The following is a 16,835-nucleotide window of genomic DNA, read 5'->3' on the forward strand; positions in this document are numbered from 1 at the left end:
AGGAGAAGCCACGCCCCAGGAGAAGCCACGCCCCAGGAGAAGCCACGCCCCAAGAGAAGCCACGCCCCAAGAGAAGCCAGGGGGAAACGATAGACACGGTACTGTTTGCAAATGCAGAGCGACGCCGTGCTGACCCTGGGATGAGGAGCAAGCCACCACCAGCACCTGCCACATGTCAGTACTAAGTGACTGATTTTTAGAAATAGGGACCTGCCACAGTCAGGTGAAGATGACGGAACGTGGAAAAGCTGGAGAGGATCTGTCTTGTGGATTTTTCTGCAGACTACAAAATAACCAAATGAGGCTTGCGGGCTCCTATGAACAAGAACAGGAGGCAGGAAGCTGACCTGAGTACTTTTGCTTTATTCAATCGAATAAACATTTTATTTATATAAAAGACAAACAATGCATAGAATGAAAATAAGTGCTTGACACATTTGATATAAAAAGAGTATACAGCATTCACATTCCTATTTTAATACATGAGTATTGCTGAAATGTTCCATAAAAGAATACAACTTTCCCTTTACGTAGTGAAAAAAGTCAGTATTTTTAGGAACTACAGAATGTTATTCCTTGGTCTTTTTCTTGAATAAGGAAAAAACACACATAAAACAAGCCACAGTATCATCTACATTCCAGTTTATGCTGATGATGACCCAGAAGTGATAAAGCTCTTTTGAATCTTGGCAGTTCCCATAATGGACCAGTATTCTAGAAATTCACCACTAGAGGTCAATGAGCAACAGCTATTGGGACAGCATCACCAGCCCTAAAGTGCACGGGACTTCTGGGCACTTCCATGGCATTGTGGCCAAACTGCCTAATCTCTCTCAGTCCACTTGAACCAAGAAGGGTTCCTAAAAATTCCACTTAATCCCAACTTCAGCGTGTCTGCTAAAACCCCAATGAGATGCAGCTTCCAAAACCCAAGCAGAGCTGATCTGATCATTGCCAGTCCCTCTCCAATATTCCTACCTATTTGGCTGAAAATAAGCTTCAAATCATGTTTACAAAAGAGCTTGTTATTTGCAGCATTAACACCTGTTTGTGGATTACCAAGTTTCTTATGGAGGATTAAAGCTCATTCTTTGTTCTTACCCACATGGACACATATTTCCTAACTGTAGATGGGACTCCTGCATCCCACATTCAAATTCTGCAAACATTGGGAAGGTGGGTATGACTAAGAGACTGGTAACCATGACAACAACTTCTTGGAGTAAAGGTCTCCCCCTTTGAATGCAAAGGGGAACACTCTTTAATATACAAGCAAAAGAGATTTGGGTTAATAGGGACCATCCAGAGGCAGTCCCTGTCACTCCAAAAAAAAAAAAAGGCCAACTTCAAATTTTAACCCCAGGAAGGGAATCAAAACGACACTCTATAGCCAGAGAATGATTGCGTGAATGCACATTTCTTGCAGGGAACCTTGGCTGGGGAAAGAAGGTTTAATTCCCAAACTAGGGTGAGAACAGGGGGAAACACGAATGTTCACAGGGGAAGAGAGCAGCTTTCTAAGTGTGTCTACACCATCATCTGTGAATGACGTGGCACAGCGAGAACTGTAAGCCATCAGCTATCTAGTCTCACTCGGGGATCCAAAATTTGTTTGCAAAATCTCCAGATATTTAAAAAGTGGCTCAATTTTGTTAAACACTGTGCTGGCCAAGCAAGATGCACGTTCCGAGTGCCTGGACAGTCCTGACTGTGGCAGCGCAATGCTGCTTCAATACTGTCCACGTGGCCAAAACGTGCTCAAGTCCCCCTGGAGCCTGAGACCCACCAGTGATGCATGGCAAGCGGAAGACAGAAACCGAGCGTGATGAAAAACTGAACATAAAGAGCCTGGAAGGGAGATCTGTGCCCTTTTAGGAAATGGGGAACAGTAACATAGGTGGAGGGGGGGATTTTTTTAAAAAGAACATTTTCTCATTAGTACAAGGTGTGGCAATTTCACGGGTAGGGAAAACATGTCCTGATTTTTCTGTAGCTTGTGGAGGTAAAAGATGGGACTTAAAACGTTGACGCGATGAGACTTTCTGAGCTAGCTGAGGACAGAGGTTCACAAACCAAACGTGGGTGTGACGCTCAGTGCCGAGTCCAGGAGAGATGATGGGACGTGGGGACCTTGGGGTCTGGTCCCCAGACAGTGCGGCTCCACTTGGCTCCACAGCCAGGACAGGACCCAGTGCAGGGAGTTACTACGTTGCAAAAGCAAGTGCAATGCGGCACAGCAGGCTCCTAGACCCGAGCCTCTCTCTGAAGGCAGAGACCCCCTCCCCGTGTGCCCCGAGCCCAGCACACGCGTGCCGCCAAGTGCTGAGGCTGCCCATCCAGCCCACGTCTGGGCACGTGTGGTCTCTGTCCTCATCTCTTTCCACAAGTATGGCTGTGTATATATAGACATATATAGATATATATAAACATAGCTATTTCATATTTATATACAGGCATTAATAAAGTGCAAATGTTATTGGCTATTGTAAGATCAATCTCATTTCCTGAGGAAGTGCTAACACAGCTTATCCTATGACAACGTCAAAGGCAGAAGCTGCTTCCTGCCACCCCCTCCCAGCTCGGGGGAGGGAGCACCCCGGGTTCCAGGAAGCATCGTCAGGGGCAGCTTTCTGCTGACCCTGCTCTTTGGCCACAGGGCGGCCGCGCTGGGCCGGCCGCGGGAAGAGCTATTTGGTAGTGTTGAGGGAGCCATCTTCGGGGATCTTCTCCTCCGAGCTGCTCCTCCCGGAGAGCCTGTCCAGGTGCTCCAGCTCGCTGAAGCGCTCGGCCACGCACTGCGCCGTGAGCCGGGCCTCGGGGTCATGGTCCCAGCATTCGGCCAGTGTCTCGCACACCGTCTGGATGCCCTGCAGGGGGAGAGGGTCCACAGGCCCCTGAGAAGGGGTGGAAAGCTCCTGGGGGTGGGGGAGCCCCCGCCCTGTGCCCCCTGCAGGCCAGCCCCCCGGCGCCATCTGACCGCAGCATTCGGGGGCTCCTGCTCACAGGAAGCCGGGAAGCGGAGACACAGCACAAGGTCCCCAGCAGGCTTCCGGGGACAGCAGCATCCCCGTTCGTGAAAATTCCCAAGAAGTGGGCTCCTACTGCCATTTCCTACCTCTCTATTCCAGGGAGCGGGGGCGCAGTAACAGGCTTTACTACTGAGGGAAGCTTCAGGTTCACCGCAAAATCGAATGGAAATTACAGAATTTCCATACCATATACCCCCTCCCCCCATGCAGACCGCCTCCCCCCGCCCCGCATCAACACCCTGCATCTGTGTGAGGCATTTGTTAAAACCAGTAAAGCAACACGAAACATCACCGTTGACCACAGTCAGCCAGAGCGAGGTTCATGGTGAGGTACAGGATCAGGGTTCTGACCAAGCGTCCATCATTACAGCCCCCGCAAGGTCACTGCCCTGAACTTCCTCTGTGTGTGCCTCGTAGGCCCTCCTTCCTTTCCTGAGCCCCCAACAACCACTGATCTCTTAACTGTCTCAATGGTATTGCCTTTTCCAGAGAGTCAGAGCTGGAATCATATGTGTGTGTTACAGTCAGTCCTGTCCAACTCTGCGATGCCATGGACTATAGCCCAACAGGCTCCTCCGTCCTTGGGGATTCTCCAGGCAAGAATACTGGAGTGGGTTGCCATGCCCTTCTCCAGGGGATCTTCCTGACCCAGGCATCGAACCCGGGGCTCCTGCACTGTAGGCGGATTCCTTATTATCTGAGCCACCAGCATTCCTATTTCAATAGGACTGACTATCCCGGTTGGAGTGACATGTGGGCATTAGTCTTGTTGCATTAGTCAAGTCCACATGCTTTCTAAGGATCCAAGCCCATCTTCCAGCAGTTTCAAGGACACTCTCTGCTAGGCCCTTCCTCTCCAGCTTCAGCCTGGACCCTGGCAAACAGCTGTCTTCGTATGTCCTGCAGGCTGTATCAGGGGGCTTGACCTAACCCCCTAAAGGCCCCACTCAAAAAAGGCCCATCCAGAAAATGCTGTCCACAACAGACAACAAGGGTCTTCTCTCACAGCTTTAACTCTCATTTTGCATTGCAAATGTTTTTGTTAGTTCAAGTTGTTTTTTGGAAATAAGGCAGACACAGACTAAATACGTAGCCCAAAGAGTGGAAACAGACTGTGCCTCTCAGAGCCCGACCCTGTCACTGGGGGTCCGCACATGGGTGGCCCCAGGGGATGGACCCATTCCAGCCCTTCCCTGAGAGCAGCACTTTCCTGTCTGCAGTCTGAGCAACAGCACCCCACACCCAGGACCTGCCCTCCCTTCCTGCCCCCTGAGTGAGCCCATGATGTTGGATTAATTGTATAATTCCCCTAATTGATGGTATTGATTGATGGCCCTGTTAAGAGTGGAGTGTTATTGTTGGTACACACGTAACATTTATTTTATTCTGGCACTGTAATTACAGGCAGTAAATTAAATTAAATATTAAGCATTAACTTGAAATCAATAGGGCAACAAATCTCATTAAGAGAAAAAAATGTATTATGCAAATTCTTTCCAGAATTTTATCATCATGAATAATGGCTATTCATTATAAGAACTGTATAGCAGAGGAGGCGACAGAGCTGAAGGAAACAATATTGCACCTTCTGAGTTTAGAGTGAACACAAAACAGCTTTGCATTTTCAAAGTCAAAGAGGCTCTGCTGAAACCACTGAAACCCGGGGAGAAACCCCAGGCCCCCACGGTTGGGTCCACAGCCTGTTGCAGGCTCTCCCTGATGTTAGTGGGCCTGCCCGCTGAAGCGGCTCTCAGCCAGGCAGGCACATACCAGGCTTCCTGCTCCATCTGTCTCCTTGCCACGCCTGACTGTGGTTTCGGCTTCCCATCTGCATTTGCCTTACCCTTAGGAAACCTAGGACTTAGCCGAGCCCTCCCTGGGTGAGGGAATTCATCCAAAGGCAGCCATAAAAGGTTTACGTCAATGGAAAGACAGGGTGTCGTGGGCTGGGAGCACGGGGGTGTGGTCCAGAGCTCCTCTCTGCTGTGTCAGACCATCCCTGCTCCCGCAGCCCACGGGCCCTCCTCCCCCCTCCCCTGCCCCATCAAAATGCCCCCAGAGCAAAGAATCTGCTGCGGATGGACGGCCGCATCCACCGCGTGTCAGGAGGTTCTGGAAAGACAGATTTCCTGTTTGTTCTCCTGCCCTCTGCTCTTCTTTGCCTTTCTTCATCCCGGCCTCCTCCCCGACAGGCCTGCTGTGGCCTGAGCACACAGCAGCCCCTCGCAGGCCAGCTGGCAGACAATCCCTTCTTTCTCACAAGTAGTTCCTGCCAATGTTGAAGGTTCCCAGAAGAAAACATTTGGAACCCAGAAGAGAACAAAACACAAACTCCCTATGGAAAGGATGAGTGGCAGAGGCTGTAAACAAAATATTTTAGTTCAGAACCAAGGGGTCTTAGACCATATGACAGGTGCCCGTCACATGTTCTGTGTGAGCCCTTTCTTACTTGTGGTGGGACATACAGTAACAAGGTCATCCCATTTTACTGAAACTCCTTTATGAAGAAAACCAAGCAGAATCACGGAACACATCCGATTGATGCCCATCAGCCTGGACTTCTCTGCTGCCTGAGCTGTCCCTCTCCCTCTGGGTGAATACGACACTCCCTCCTCACCTGGTGGTTGAGCCAGGAGCTGGGAATCTCTGGTCGGCCTCGATCTCTCAGCACGTTGTCCTTCATGCTTTCCACACAGGGATGCTCCCGCACCTTAGACCCGAACGGAGGCTCATAGTCCTTCACTTCTGTTGGAGAGAGCGGGCGGACACAGGGCCTTGAGAAGGGCATGCACGGTTGGGATACTGTCAGGATTCGCCTGTGCTTATGCTGGGGGTGGTTTTTAATTCTATTGGATTAATAAAATTATAAGGAGGGTCACAGAAGGACCTTGAAGTAGTCAACACGTGACTGTTCAGTGACCGTGAAGTGCTAACGGCTGGAGACAGATCCGAGAACAAGATCAACAGGGTCAGGGGATACAGGCTTTAAGGATCGTGGTTCCTAGGAGGTACAAAAATCTTCCATATTACAAAGGTTTGTGGCCCTACAAAGGTCCACAGCACATAAATAGATTTAATATGTGGTATTAAATTTCTTGCAGAGATTCAGCCATATAAAAAAGGAATGAAATTGATAGATGCTGCAACACAGATTATGCCAAATGAAATAAGCCAGACATTAAATGACAAATATTGTATGATTCCCCTTATGTAAGGTACCTAGATTAGGCTACTTCACAGAGGCAGAGAGGAGAATATACGTTGTTGGGGGATGGAGAGACTCTGTTCACTAGTACAGCGTTTCAGCTGGGGGAGATGGAAAAGTTCTGGAAATGGATAATGATGATGATTATGATTACACACCATTGTGAATGTACTTAATGCTACCCAACTGCACCACTTTTTTAAAAATCGTAAACACTTAAAAATGGCTAAACTGGTGAATTTTATATCATGTATATTTTCCCACAGGAATAAAAAGTCGTGGGGAGTAGTGATTAAAGAAAAAAAAGAAGTCTACAAAGTCTCCTTTCAATAGTAATAATGATAAAGAGGTTCAGAAATGCTGTTTTAGTTAGCTGACGGAGGAGAGAGATTGATAACAAACAATTTAAAAATGTAATTTTCCTTCAGTGATACTTGCTAAAAAGAAAATAATGAAGGATGATGTAAACCCTTCATCAGAGTTTCAGGTTTCAACTAAGGTCCATTTATTTTCTTTTTTTAAGGGAAATTCATGTCACTTATTTTCTTCTAATTTTTTCCTATTGAAGTATAGTTGCTCAGTCACGTCCATCTCTTGTGGACTGGAGCCCACAAGGCTTCTCTGTCCATGGGATTTTCCAGGCAAGAATACTGGAGTGGTTTGCCATTTCCTCCTCCAGGGGATCTTCCCGACCCAGGGATCGAACCTGCATCTTTTAGATCTCCTGCACTGGCAGGGGGACCATATTGTATCAGTTTCAGGTATACAACATAGTAACTCAGTGTTCTTGTAGGCTGTGCTCTGTATACAGTTGTAAACGCGAGCTATGTTTTCTATGCTGTCCATTGTATCCTTATAACTTATCTATCTCATTCCTGGTAGCCTGTATCTCTTAATCACCCTCGCCCATTTCCCCTCCCTTCACCCCTCACCCTGCTGGCAATGAGCAGCAGTTTATCTGCCTCTGTTTCATTCTATAGATTCCATATTTAAGTGAAATCAAGCAGTATTTGTCTTTCTCTGTCTGCCTTATTTCACTAAGCATAATATCCTCTCGCTCCATCCCTGTCATTGCAAATGGAAAAATTTCATTGTCTTTTATGGCTAATATTCCATAATGTGTGTGTGTGTGTGTGTGTGTACACACATACTTTTTTGCATGTAGTATGAAAAAACGTCATTTCACTCTTTCACGCGTAACTGTCCAGCTTTCCCAGCACCACTTATTGAAGAGAATGTCTTCTCTCCGTTGTCTATTCTTGCCTCCCGTGTTGTAGGTTAGTTGACCACAAGTGTGTGGGTTTATTTCTGGGCCCTCTATTCTGTTCCATTGGTCTGCATGTCTATTTTTGTGCCTGTATCACACCATTTTGATTACTGCTGCTTTGTAGTACAGTCTGAAGTCAGGGAGCATGATTCTTCCGGTTTTGTTCTTTTTCTCTCAAGATTACTTTGGCTATTTGGGGTCTTTGGTAGTTCCATACACATTTTAGGATTATTTTGTTCTAGTCCTGTAAAAAATGTCATGGGTATTTTGATAGGGATTCCATTAAATCTGCAGACTGCTTTGAATATTATGAACATTTTAACAATATTAATCTTTTATTCCATGAACATGGGATATCTTTCCATTTACCCTTATTCAATGTCTTATAGTGTTTAGAGTACAGGTAGTCTTCTACCCTTGGTTAAATTTATCCCTAGGTATTTTATTCTTATTTGATTGTAAATCAAATTGTTTTCTTAATTTCTCTTTCCAATAGTTCATCATTAGTGTTTAGAAATGCGACAAATTTCTATGTATTAATCCTGCATCCTGCAACATAACTGAATTCACTCATTAGTCCCATTGGGTTTTGGGTGGTGTCTTTAGGGTTTTCTACATATAATATCATGTCATCTGCAAATGGTGACCATTTCTTCTCTACTTATTTGGATGCCTCTTTTTTTCTTGTTTAACTGCTGTACCTAAAACTTCCAATAATATGTTAAGTAGAAGTGGCAACCGTAGGCATACTTGTCATGTTCTTAATTTTAGATAAAAACCTTTCAGCTTTTCACAGCTGAGTATAATGTTAGCTGTAGATTTATCGTAAATGGTCTTTATTATGTTGAATTGTGTTCCCTCTGTATCATATTTGTTGAGAGTTTTTATCACAAATGAATGAATCTTAGGTCCTATCCAAAGTGGCCCATGCATAAACTCAAGGTGAAGATTAGAAAGGCTGTTAATTTAAGTGGGTGGGACAATACCCACATCAGTGGGTCGCAGGACAATTTAGAAACTAAAAGCACTACAGCACTGAAACATGTCTGGGCCCAAAGGGAAGAGTGGGCATGACTCAACAGTTTCCTCCAGAATAAATACAACCTTTGGCCTTTACTTCAAAATAACCCTGTTTAATGAGTGAAACTTTCAATAAATTGCCCCTACAGGCTTAGAATCGAAGAAGCATTTAAGGCAAAATGACATTTTGAAAAGAGATGGCTTGTTCTTGTTTATTTGACTTTCCCCCGTTCCCAGAGCCCTCTTGCATATTTATCTTCTTCAGCCTCACCCAGCTAGAAGGCTGGCAGGATACTGTTTCTTCCCTTAGTGGGATGGAGGCTTCTCCCACCCTCCTCATACCCCCTCGTCACTTTGAGACGAGCATAAACAACCTACTGTGTGTCTGCGTCTGCCTTCAAGAGCCTGCAGCCCCTGGATCTGTACTACTCTGGAGGTGAGATCTGAATGTTGATTTGGATAGTACTTAGATGTCTTATTTCTCTCTTCCATTCCCTTACATTTTTACCAGACTGTAAATTCCTCAGGACCAAGACACAGACTGAATTTTGTGTCTTAATTCCCTCCTGAAATTATGTCTTATACATAGGTGGCTTTCAATAGATATGAGCTGGCTTGGATTCAATCAAGAGCTGAGAACTGAGAATCAGAGTTTGTTCTCATTAGGGTTTACTCTGACCTCAGCCTTCTCTTCTCTAAACTGAACGGGCTTCTGAACTGGATGACCTCCACGTCCCCACTCCAGAGCTGTCCTGTAACCCAATCTGATCAAATGATGGTGCTCTCTTGGTGCCACACTCTCAGGTGTGTATAATATAATGCGATGTGACGGGGTCTGCGTATGATATAAATTGCTCCTTAGACAATGTATCAGTCCGCTGACTCTGCCTTTCCAGCCGTTTTGGCTGCCACAGCAGGTGTGGCTGGCAGCCTGCCTAAACCCCCCTTACTGAGCCATAGGCACTAGCCCCCAGCTGCTGCAGGCATTGGGTCGTAAGGGCACACGCTCTCTCCCTTCTATGGAGAACTGCCCTTGGCTAATAGGAGCTTCCTGGCCTGGAGATTTCTAGAACATGACAGCCTCAGCCCTAGGGGCAGTCTGAAGCCAATGACAACATGGGAGTGTGAACAGTCTTAAGTGTCTTCCTCTGGAGGACATGACTGTGGTGCAGTTCATGTCTGGATCAGGATCAGTCCTGGGATCAGGCTGGTGGCAGTGCAGGTGGGGAAAAGTAAGACTGCGGCATTTTCCTCTTTGTGCCCTCGATTAAATAATGTGAAGAACAGCAGAGAAAGCAAGTCAAAGGGTAGGTCAGAGAGTCTCATCTTTTAAGAACTCGGGGACTTCCCTGGCAGTCCAGTGGTTAGGACTCTGCTTCCACTGCAGGGACCACAGGTCTGATCCCTGGTCAGGGAACTAAGATTCTGTGTGCTGTACACTGTGGCCAAAAAAAGAAAGAAAGAAATACCTCTATGAAAAAAGAATCAAGGAGCTTAAAGAGTAAGGTTAAGTTTAGCACTTAAAGTGCTATCAATATGCATCATAAGCAGGGACATGGTTAGTTGTGCCTGCCTGGATTCCATCACAAACTAGAGGTGAGGACTTGGAAGAGAGAGGGCACCACCTTGTGCCTCAGTTTCCACATCCACAGCACAAGAGAGAGCGTGAGTGCCGCCACCATCACTCAGCACAGAGCTCCCTCAGTACCTGCAGGGGCCGGTCCCAGGACCAGAGGCAGACGCCAACACCCACGGACGCCCAGTCTCCCACCCGATCCCCTGTATACGTGAGCTTTGCATCCGTGAGTCAAGCAGCTGTGGGTCATAAACTCAACACAAGATCCGTGAGCGGTTAGAGCCAGGAATCCAGAACCACAAATGCCGGTGGAAGGTACACTGTCTGTCAACTGACGGCAGACGGAAGATAAACCCGGAGTCAGGGGTGTGATGCTGAGGTGTATGTGCGCTCTGCGCCAGCGTCCCCAGTCCCCAGCAGGATCATGCTTCAGCTGTTCCCCAGGTGACCGCCTGGGGCTCACCAGCTCCCTCCACGGCCTGTCTCACTTCCTGTTCCTTCTCTCCTAGGCCTTTCCTGCCTTCTTTTCCCTACAGACTGCTGAACTTGGATTCCTCTTCAAGAGTCCGGCCGACCCAAGGGTTCGGTCCGTCCCCAGGCTGACACCCTGCTCCCCCAGCAGGACCACCTGCTGAGATCAGCCCCCCACCGCCACTGCCACCACCCAGGGCTAGGTGCACCAGGGACCCTGGGATCTCCTTGAAGGCTTCAAATAGCTGCCGCTCTAGGAAGCTTCTAGACCTCGCTGCTCTTCTTTCCACCCCCATCCCAGGCTCCCCTGAGGGCCAGGGCCTCACCCCCACCCCTTGGCATCTCTTTATCTGGTTGGAGGCTGGCAGAAGAAAAGTCCGCATCTCGAGCTCTGGTGCTCAGAGGGGCCTGGGCAATAGGGATGCTCCTCTTAAAGTCAGCATCTGGTCCACAGCTGCTGTTTTGATCGTGGTTCCAACTTCACAGAGCTGCAAAATTGTTGGCAGTTTTCCCCAGAGCGGAACCCTTTTATATCTGTCTTCCTTCCAAATTATCCTGCCTCAAAACGCAGGAAGAGGAAGGTTGCTATCCCAGGCTCTCTTCACTCCTCTCCCACCCTCTTCCCTGCCCCCACCCCACTCCTTTCCTTTCATTTTTTCTGCCTCACGGGCTGCAGCAGGCTGAGTTTGTTTCTCATCGTCTTGTGAAAATACTTGCTCAGCTGGCTGCTGTGTGTCAGCTGCTATTCAAAGGCTGACATGGCTAGGGATCTGAAAGTCAGGCGGCCTGGGGGCCAGTGTGGCTGGGTGACATGAACACTGCCTGCCGTGCTCCCAGAGGGGGAGCCCTGAAAGGACCCGCCTTCCTCTGCCTCCCACACATTACACACAGACTCCTGCACGGACACCAGACGAACCAAAGCCAGGACAGAGATTTCTTTGTAAGAGAGCCAGTCTCCAGGTTTGTCCTGGAGAGATGGTGAGTTCATGACTTACTCCTTTATAAAACAATAACACACCAGCCAGCTCCTTCCATCTCGTTCCCTCCTCAAACAACTCTGAAACACCTGTTTTCTTGGTTTTTCTGTTGCATACTTCCAGATGACCTAAGTCTCTGAAATAACAGTCTCTGTTATTAGCTATGCCCAACTTGGGTTTTCTTTCTGCAACCATCATCCCCAGCCCTGATACTGACATATTACTTGTCTTTCTAGCATATTTTGTTATTGTTCAGTTACTAAGTCGTGTCTGAGTCTTTGGCAACCTTATGGACTGCAGCACGCTGTATTAGCTCTTCATTAGACGCTCTGTCCCTTGAGGACAAAGATTTTTCTCACTGCTGCACTCTCAGCATTTTAAAAAATTTTATATTGGTCTGTAGTTGATTAAAAATGTTGTACCAGCATCAGGTGTACAGCAAAGTGATTCATTGATACATATATATGTGTCTATTCTTTTTCAATTGCTTTTCCCATTTAGGTTAGCACAGAATATTGAATAGAGTTCCCTGTAATATACAGTAGGTCCTTCTTGGTTATCTATCTGATATATAGCAGTGTGTATATTTCAATCCCAAACTCCCCATTTATCCTTCTCTATCACCTTTCCCTTTAATAACTGTAAGTTTTTCTAAGTCTGTGCGTCTGTTTTGTAATTCATTTGTATCTTTTAAGGTTCCACATATAAGCAACATATCATTTGTCTTTTTCTGTCTGAACTTATTTTACTTAGTATAATCACCTCCAGGTCCATCCATGTGGCTGCAAATGGCATTGTGTCTCTTTTTCATGGCTGAGTATTATTCCATCGTATATATGAACTACATATTCTTTATCCATTCACCTAGCAATGGATATTTAGGTTGCCTCCATGTCTTGACTATTTTAAATAGTGCTGCAATGGACACTGGGATGTTACACACTTTTTTGAACCATGGTTTTCTCCAGATGTATGCCCAGGACTGGGATCACTGGATCATATGGTAGCTTTATTTTTGGTTTAATAAGGAAGCACCATACTGTTCTCCCAGTAACAGTTTAGGAGGGTTCACTTTTCTCCACAGCCTCTCTAACATTTATTGTTTGCTCTGACTGGTGTGAGGTGCTATCTCTTTGTAGTTTTGATTTGTGTTTCTCTAGTGATTACTCCAATCCTTTGGCCACCTGATGTGAAGAGCTGACTCATTGGAAAAGACCCTGATGCTGGGAAAGATTGGGGGCAGGAGGAGAAGAGGACGACAGAAGATGAGATGGCTGGATGGCATCACTGACTCGATGGACATGAGTTTGGGTGAACTCTGGGAGTTGGTGATGGACAAGGAGGCCTGGTGTGCTGCAGTCCATGGGGTCACAAAGAGTCAGACACGACTGAGCGACTGAACTGAACTGAGTGATCAGCAGTATTGACCATCTTTTCATGTTCTTTTTGGCCGTCTCTATGGCTTCTTAACTTATATGCAGAGTACATCATGAGAAATGCTGGACTGGAAGAAACACAAGTTGGAATCAAGATTGCCAGGAGAAATGTCAATAACCTCAGATATGCAGATGACACCACCCTTATGGCAGAAAGTGAAGAGGAACTAAAAAGCCTCTTGATAAAAGTGAAAGTGGAGAGTGAAAAAGTTGGCTTAAAGCTCAACATTCAGAAAACTAAGATCATGGCATCCGGTCCCATCACTTCATGGGAAATAGATGGGGAAACAGTGGGAACAGTGTCAGACTTTATTTTTCTGGGCTCCAAAATCACTGCAGATGGTGACTGCAGCCATGAAATTAGAAGACGCTTACTCCTTGGAAGGAAAGTTATGACCAACCTAGATAGCATCTTCAAAAGCAGAGACATTACTTTGCCAACAAAGGTTCATCTAGTCAAGGCTATGGTTTTTCCTGTGGTCATGTATGGATGTGAGAGTTGGACTGTGAAGAAGGCTGAGCACTGAAGAATTGATGCTTTTGAACTGTGGTGTTGGAGAAGACTCTTGAGAGTCCCTTGGACTGCAAGGAGATCCAACCAGTCCATTCGGAAGGAGATCAGCCCTGGGATTTCTTTGGAAGGAATGATGCTAAAGCTGAAACTCCAGTACTTTGGCCACCTCATGCGAAGAGTTGACTCATTGGAAAAGACTCTGATGCTGGGAGGGATTGGGGGCAAGAGGAGAAGGTGACGACAGAGGATGAGATGGCTGGCTGGCATCACTGACTCGATGGACGTGAGTCTGAGTGAACTCTGGGAGTTGGTGACAGACAAGGAGGCCTGGCCTGCTGCGATTCATGGGGTCGCAGAGAGTCGGACACGACTGAGCAACTGATCTGATCTGATGGCTTCTTTAGAGAAATGTCTATTTAGGTCTTCTGCCCATTTTTTGATTGGGCTGTTTGTGTGATATTCAGCTGCATGAACTGTTTGTGAATTTTGGAGATTAATCCCTTGTCAGTCTCGTGGTTTGCAAATATTTTCTCCCATTCTGTGAGTTACCTTTTCACTTTGTTCATGGTTTCCTTTACTGTGCAATAGCTTTTGAGTTTAATCCAGTCAGTTCAGTCAATTCAGTTGCTCAGTCGTAAGTTTAATTAGGTTCCATTTATTTTTGTTTCCATTACTCTAGAAGATGGATCTAAAAAGACACAGCTGTGATTTATGTCAAAGAGTGTCCTGCCTATGTTATCTGCTAAAGTTATGTATTATCCTGTCCTGCCTTTAGGTCTTTAATCCATTTTGAGTTTATTTTTGTGTATGGTGTTAGAGAATGTTCTAATTTCATTATTTTACATGTAGCTGTTTAGTTTTCTCAGCACCATTTATTGAAGATATTGTGTTTTCTCCATTGTATGTGTTTGCCTCCTTTGCACAGATTAATTGACCATGGGTTTATTTCTGCCCTTTCTCTCCTGTTCTGTTGATCTGTATTTCTGTTTTTGTGCCAATACCATATTTTTTTGATTACTGTAGCTTTGTTGTATAGTCTGAGGTTAGGGAGCCTGATTTTTCCAGCTCTGTTTTTCTTCCTCAGGATTGCTTTGGCTATCCTGGGTCTTTTGTGTCTCCATGCAAATGTAAACAATTTTTGTTCCAGTTTTATGAAACATGCCACTGGTACTTTGATAGAGACTGCACTGAAATCTGTAGATTGCCTTGGATAGTATAGTCATTTTGACAATATGTCTTCTGATCCAGAAACATGGTGTCTCTTTCCATCTGTTTGTGTTACCTTTGGTTTCTTTCATCGGCACATATAAAATTTTTGGAGTGCACGTCTTTTGCCTCCTTAGGTAGATTTATCCCTAGGTATTTTATTCTTTTTGATGCAATGATATATAGGATTGTTCCTTTAATTTCATATTCTGGTCTGTTGGTGTTAGTGTGTAGGAATGCAACAGATTCTGTGTATTTATTTGGTATCCTGCAATGTTACCAAATTCATTGATGAGCTCAAACAGTTTTCTGGTAACATCTTCAGGATTTTCTATCTGTAGTATCATCTTATCTGCAAACAGTGATAGTTTTACTTCTTTTCCAATTTGGATTCCTTTTAGTTCTTTTCTTCTCTGATTACAGTGAATTTAGGATTTCCAAAACTGTTGAATAAACTGGTGAGAGTGGATATCCGTACCTTGTTCTGATCTTAGAGCAAATGCTTTCAGCTTATCACCATTCAGTAGGATGTTAACTGTAGGTTTGTCATATATGGCTTTTGTTATGTTGAATTATGTTTCTTCTATGTCCACCTTCTGGAGATTTTCATTATACATGAGTGTGAATTTTGTCAGAAGCTTTTCCTGTATCTGTTGAGAGGATCACATGGTATGATGATTTATTTATATCATATGGTATGAGTGTTTACTATAAGAAACAAATTTATTCTTCAGTTTGTTAACATGGTGTATTATGCTGATTCATTTGCAGATATTAGAAAAAAAAAAACCTTGCATCTCAGCAGTAAATCCCACTTGATCATGGTCTATGAGCCTTTTACTGTATTGTTGGATTTGATTTGCTAGTATTTTTGTTGAAGATTTTTGGGTCTATGTTCACTAGTGATATTGGTCTGTGATTTTCTTCTTTTCTGATATCTTTGTCTGGTTTTGGTACCAGAGTGATGGCCTCACAGGGTGAGTATGGGAGTGTTTTTTGTTTGTTGGGAATTTTAAAATCATGGTTTCAGTTCCATACTTGTGACTGGTCTGCTCATATTTTCTATTTCTTCCTGGGTCAGTCTTGAGAGATGGTACCTTTTTAAGAATTTGTCCATTTATTCTAAGTTGTCCGTTTTATTGGCATGTAGTTGCTGTAGTAGTCTCTTATGATCCTTTGTACTCTGTGATGTCCACTGTAGCTCTTCCTTTTTCATTTCTAATTTTATTGATTTGAGCCCTCTGGTTTTTCTTGATGAGTCTGGCTAAAGGTTTGTCAATTTTGTTTATCTTTTCAAAGAACTAGCTGTCTAGTTTCACTGATCTTATCTATTGTTTTCTTTGTCTCTGTTTCTTTTTTTACTGCTATGATCTTTACGATCTCTTTGCTTGCACTGTGGGTTTTATTTGTTGCTCTTTTTCTAGTGGCTTTAGGTATAACTTTAGGTTGTTTATTTGGGATTTATCCTGTTTCCTGAGATAAGACTTGCCATTTAGCACTGGTTTTGCTGCATCTGTTTTGCATCGTCATGCTTGGGTTTTCGCTTGTCTCTAGGTATTTTCTGACTTCCTCTCTGACTTTTTCAGTGATCCCTTGATTGTTTAGCAGCATACTGTTTAGCCTCCACGTGTTTCTGTTCTTTGCAGTTTTAATGGAATGCTCTATAGATATCAATTAAGTCCCTCTGGTCTAATGTGTCATTTAAGGCCTGTGTTTCCTTATTTTCTTTCTGAATGATCCATCCGTTGATCAAAGAGTACCACTGTCGATTTCTCCTTTAATGGCTATTAGTATTTGCCTTATATATTGAAGTGCTCCTATGTTGGGTGCATATATATTTACATATATATAAATATATTACAACTGTTATATCTTCTTCTTGGATTGATCCCTTGATGACTATGTAGTATCCGTCTTTGTATCTTGTAACAGTCTTTAAAGAATATTTTGTCTGATATATGTATTGCTACTCCAGCTTTCTTTTGATTTGCACTTGCATGGAATACCTTTTTCCATCCCCTCACTTTCAGTCTGTATGTGTCCCTAGGTCTGAAGTGTGTCTCTTGTAGACAGCACATATATAGGTCTTATTTTTGTAAGCATTTAGCCAGTCTATGTTTCTTGGTTGGAGCAT

At 44.8% G+C, this 16,835-nt stretch overlaps 1 protein-coding gene across 2 annotated transcripts in view; it reads right to left on the minus strand.

Moving 5' to 3' along the window:
* Positions 1-343: 343 nt before the first annotated feature.
* Positions 344-16,835, minus strand: part of TGFBR2 (transforming growth factor beta receptor 2) — a 92,510-nt gene continuing 76,018 nt past the window's right edge. For both annotated transcript variants that reach the window (XM_027523708.1, XM_027523707.1), the window contains exons 6-7: positions 5,647-5,774; positions 344-2,867 (exon numbers count right to left, since the gene is read on the minus strand). In XM_027523708.1, coding sequence (XP_027379509.1) covers positions 2,688-2,867; positions 5,647-5,774 — 308 coding nt within the window. In that variant the 3' untranslated portion in view covers positions 344-2,687. The remainder of the gene's footprint in view (positions 2,868-5,646; positions 5,775-16,835) is intronic.

Source organism: Bos indicus x Bos taurus, chromosome 22, assembly GCF_003369695.1.
Source record: "Bos indicus x Bos taurus breed Angus x Brahman F1 hybrid chromosome 22, Bos_hybrid_MaternalHap_v2.0, whole genome shotgun sequence".
NCBI lineage: Eukaryota > Metazoa > Chordata > Mammalia > Artiodactyla > Bovidae > Bos > Bos indicus x Bos taurus.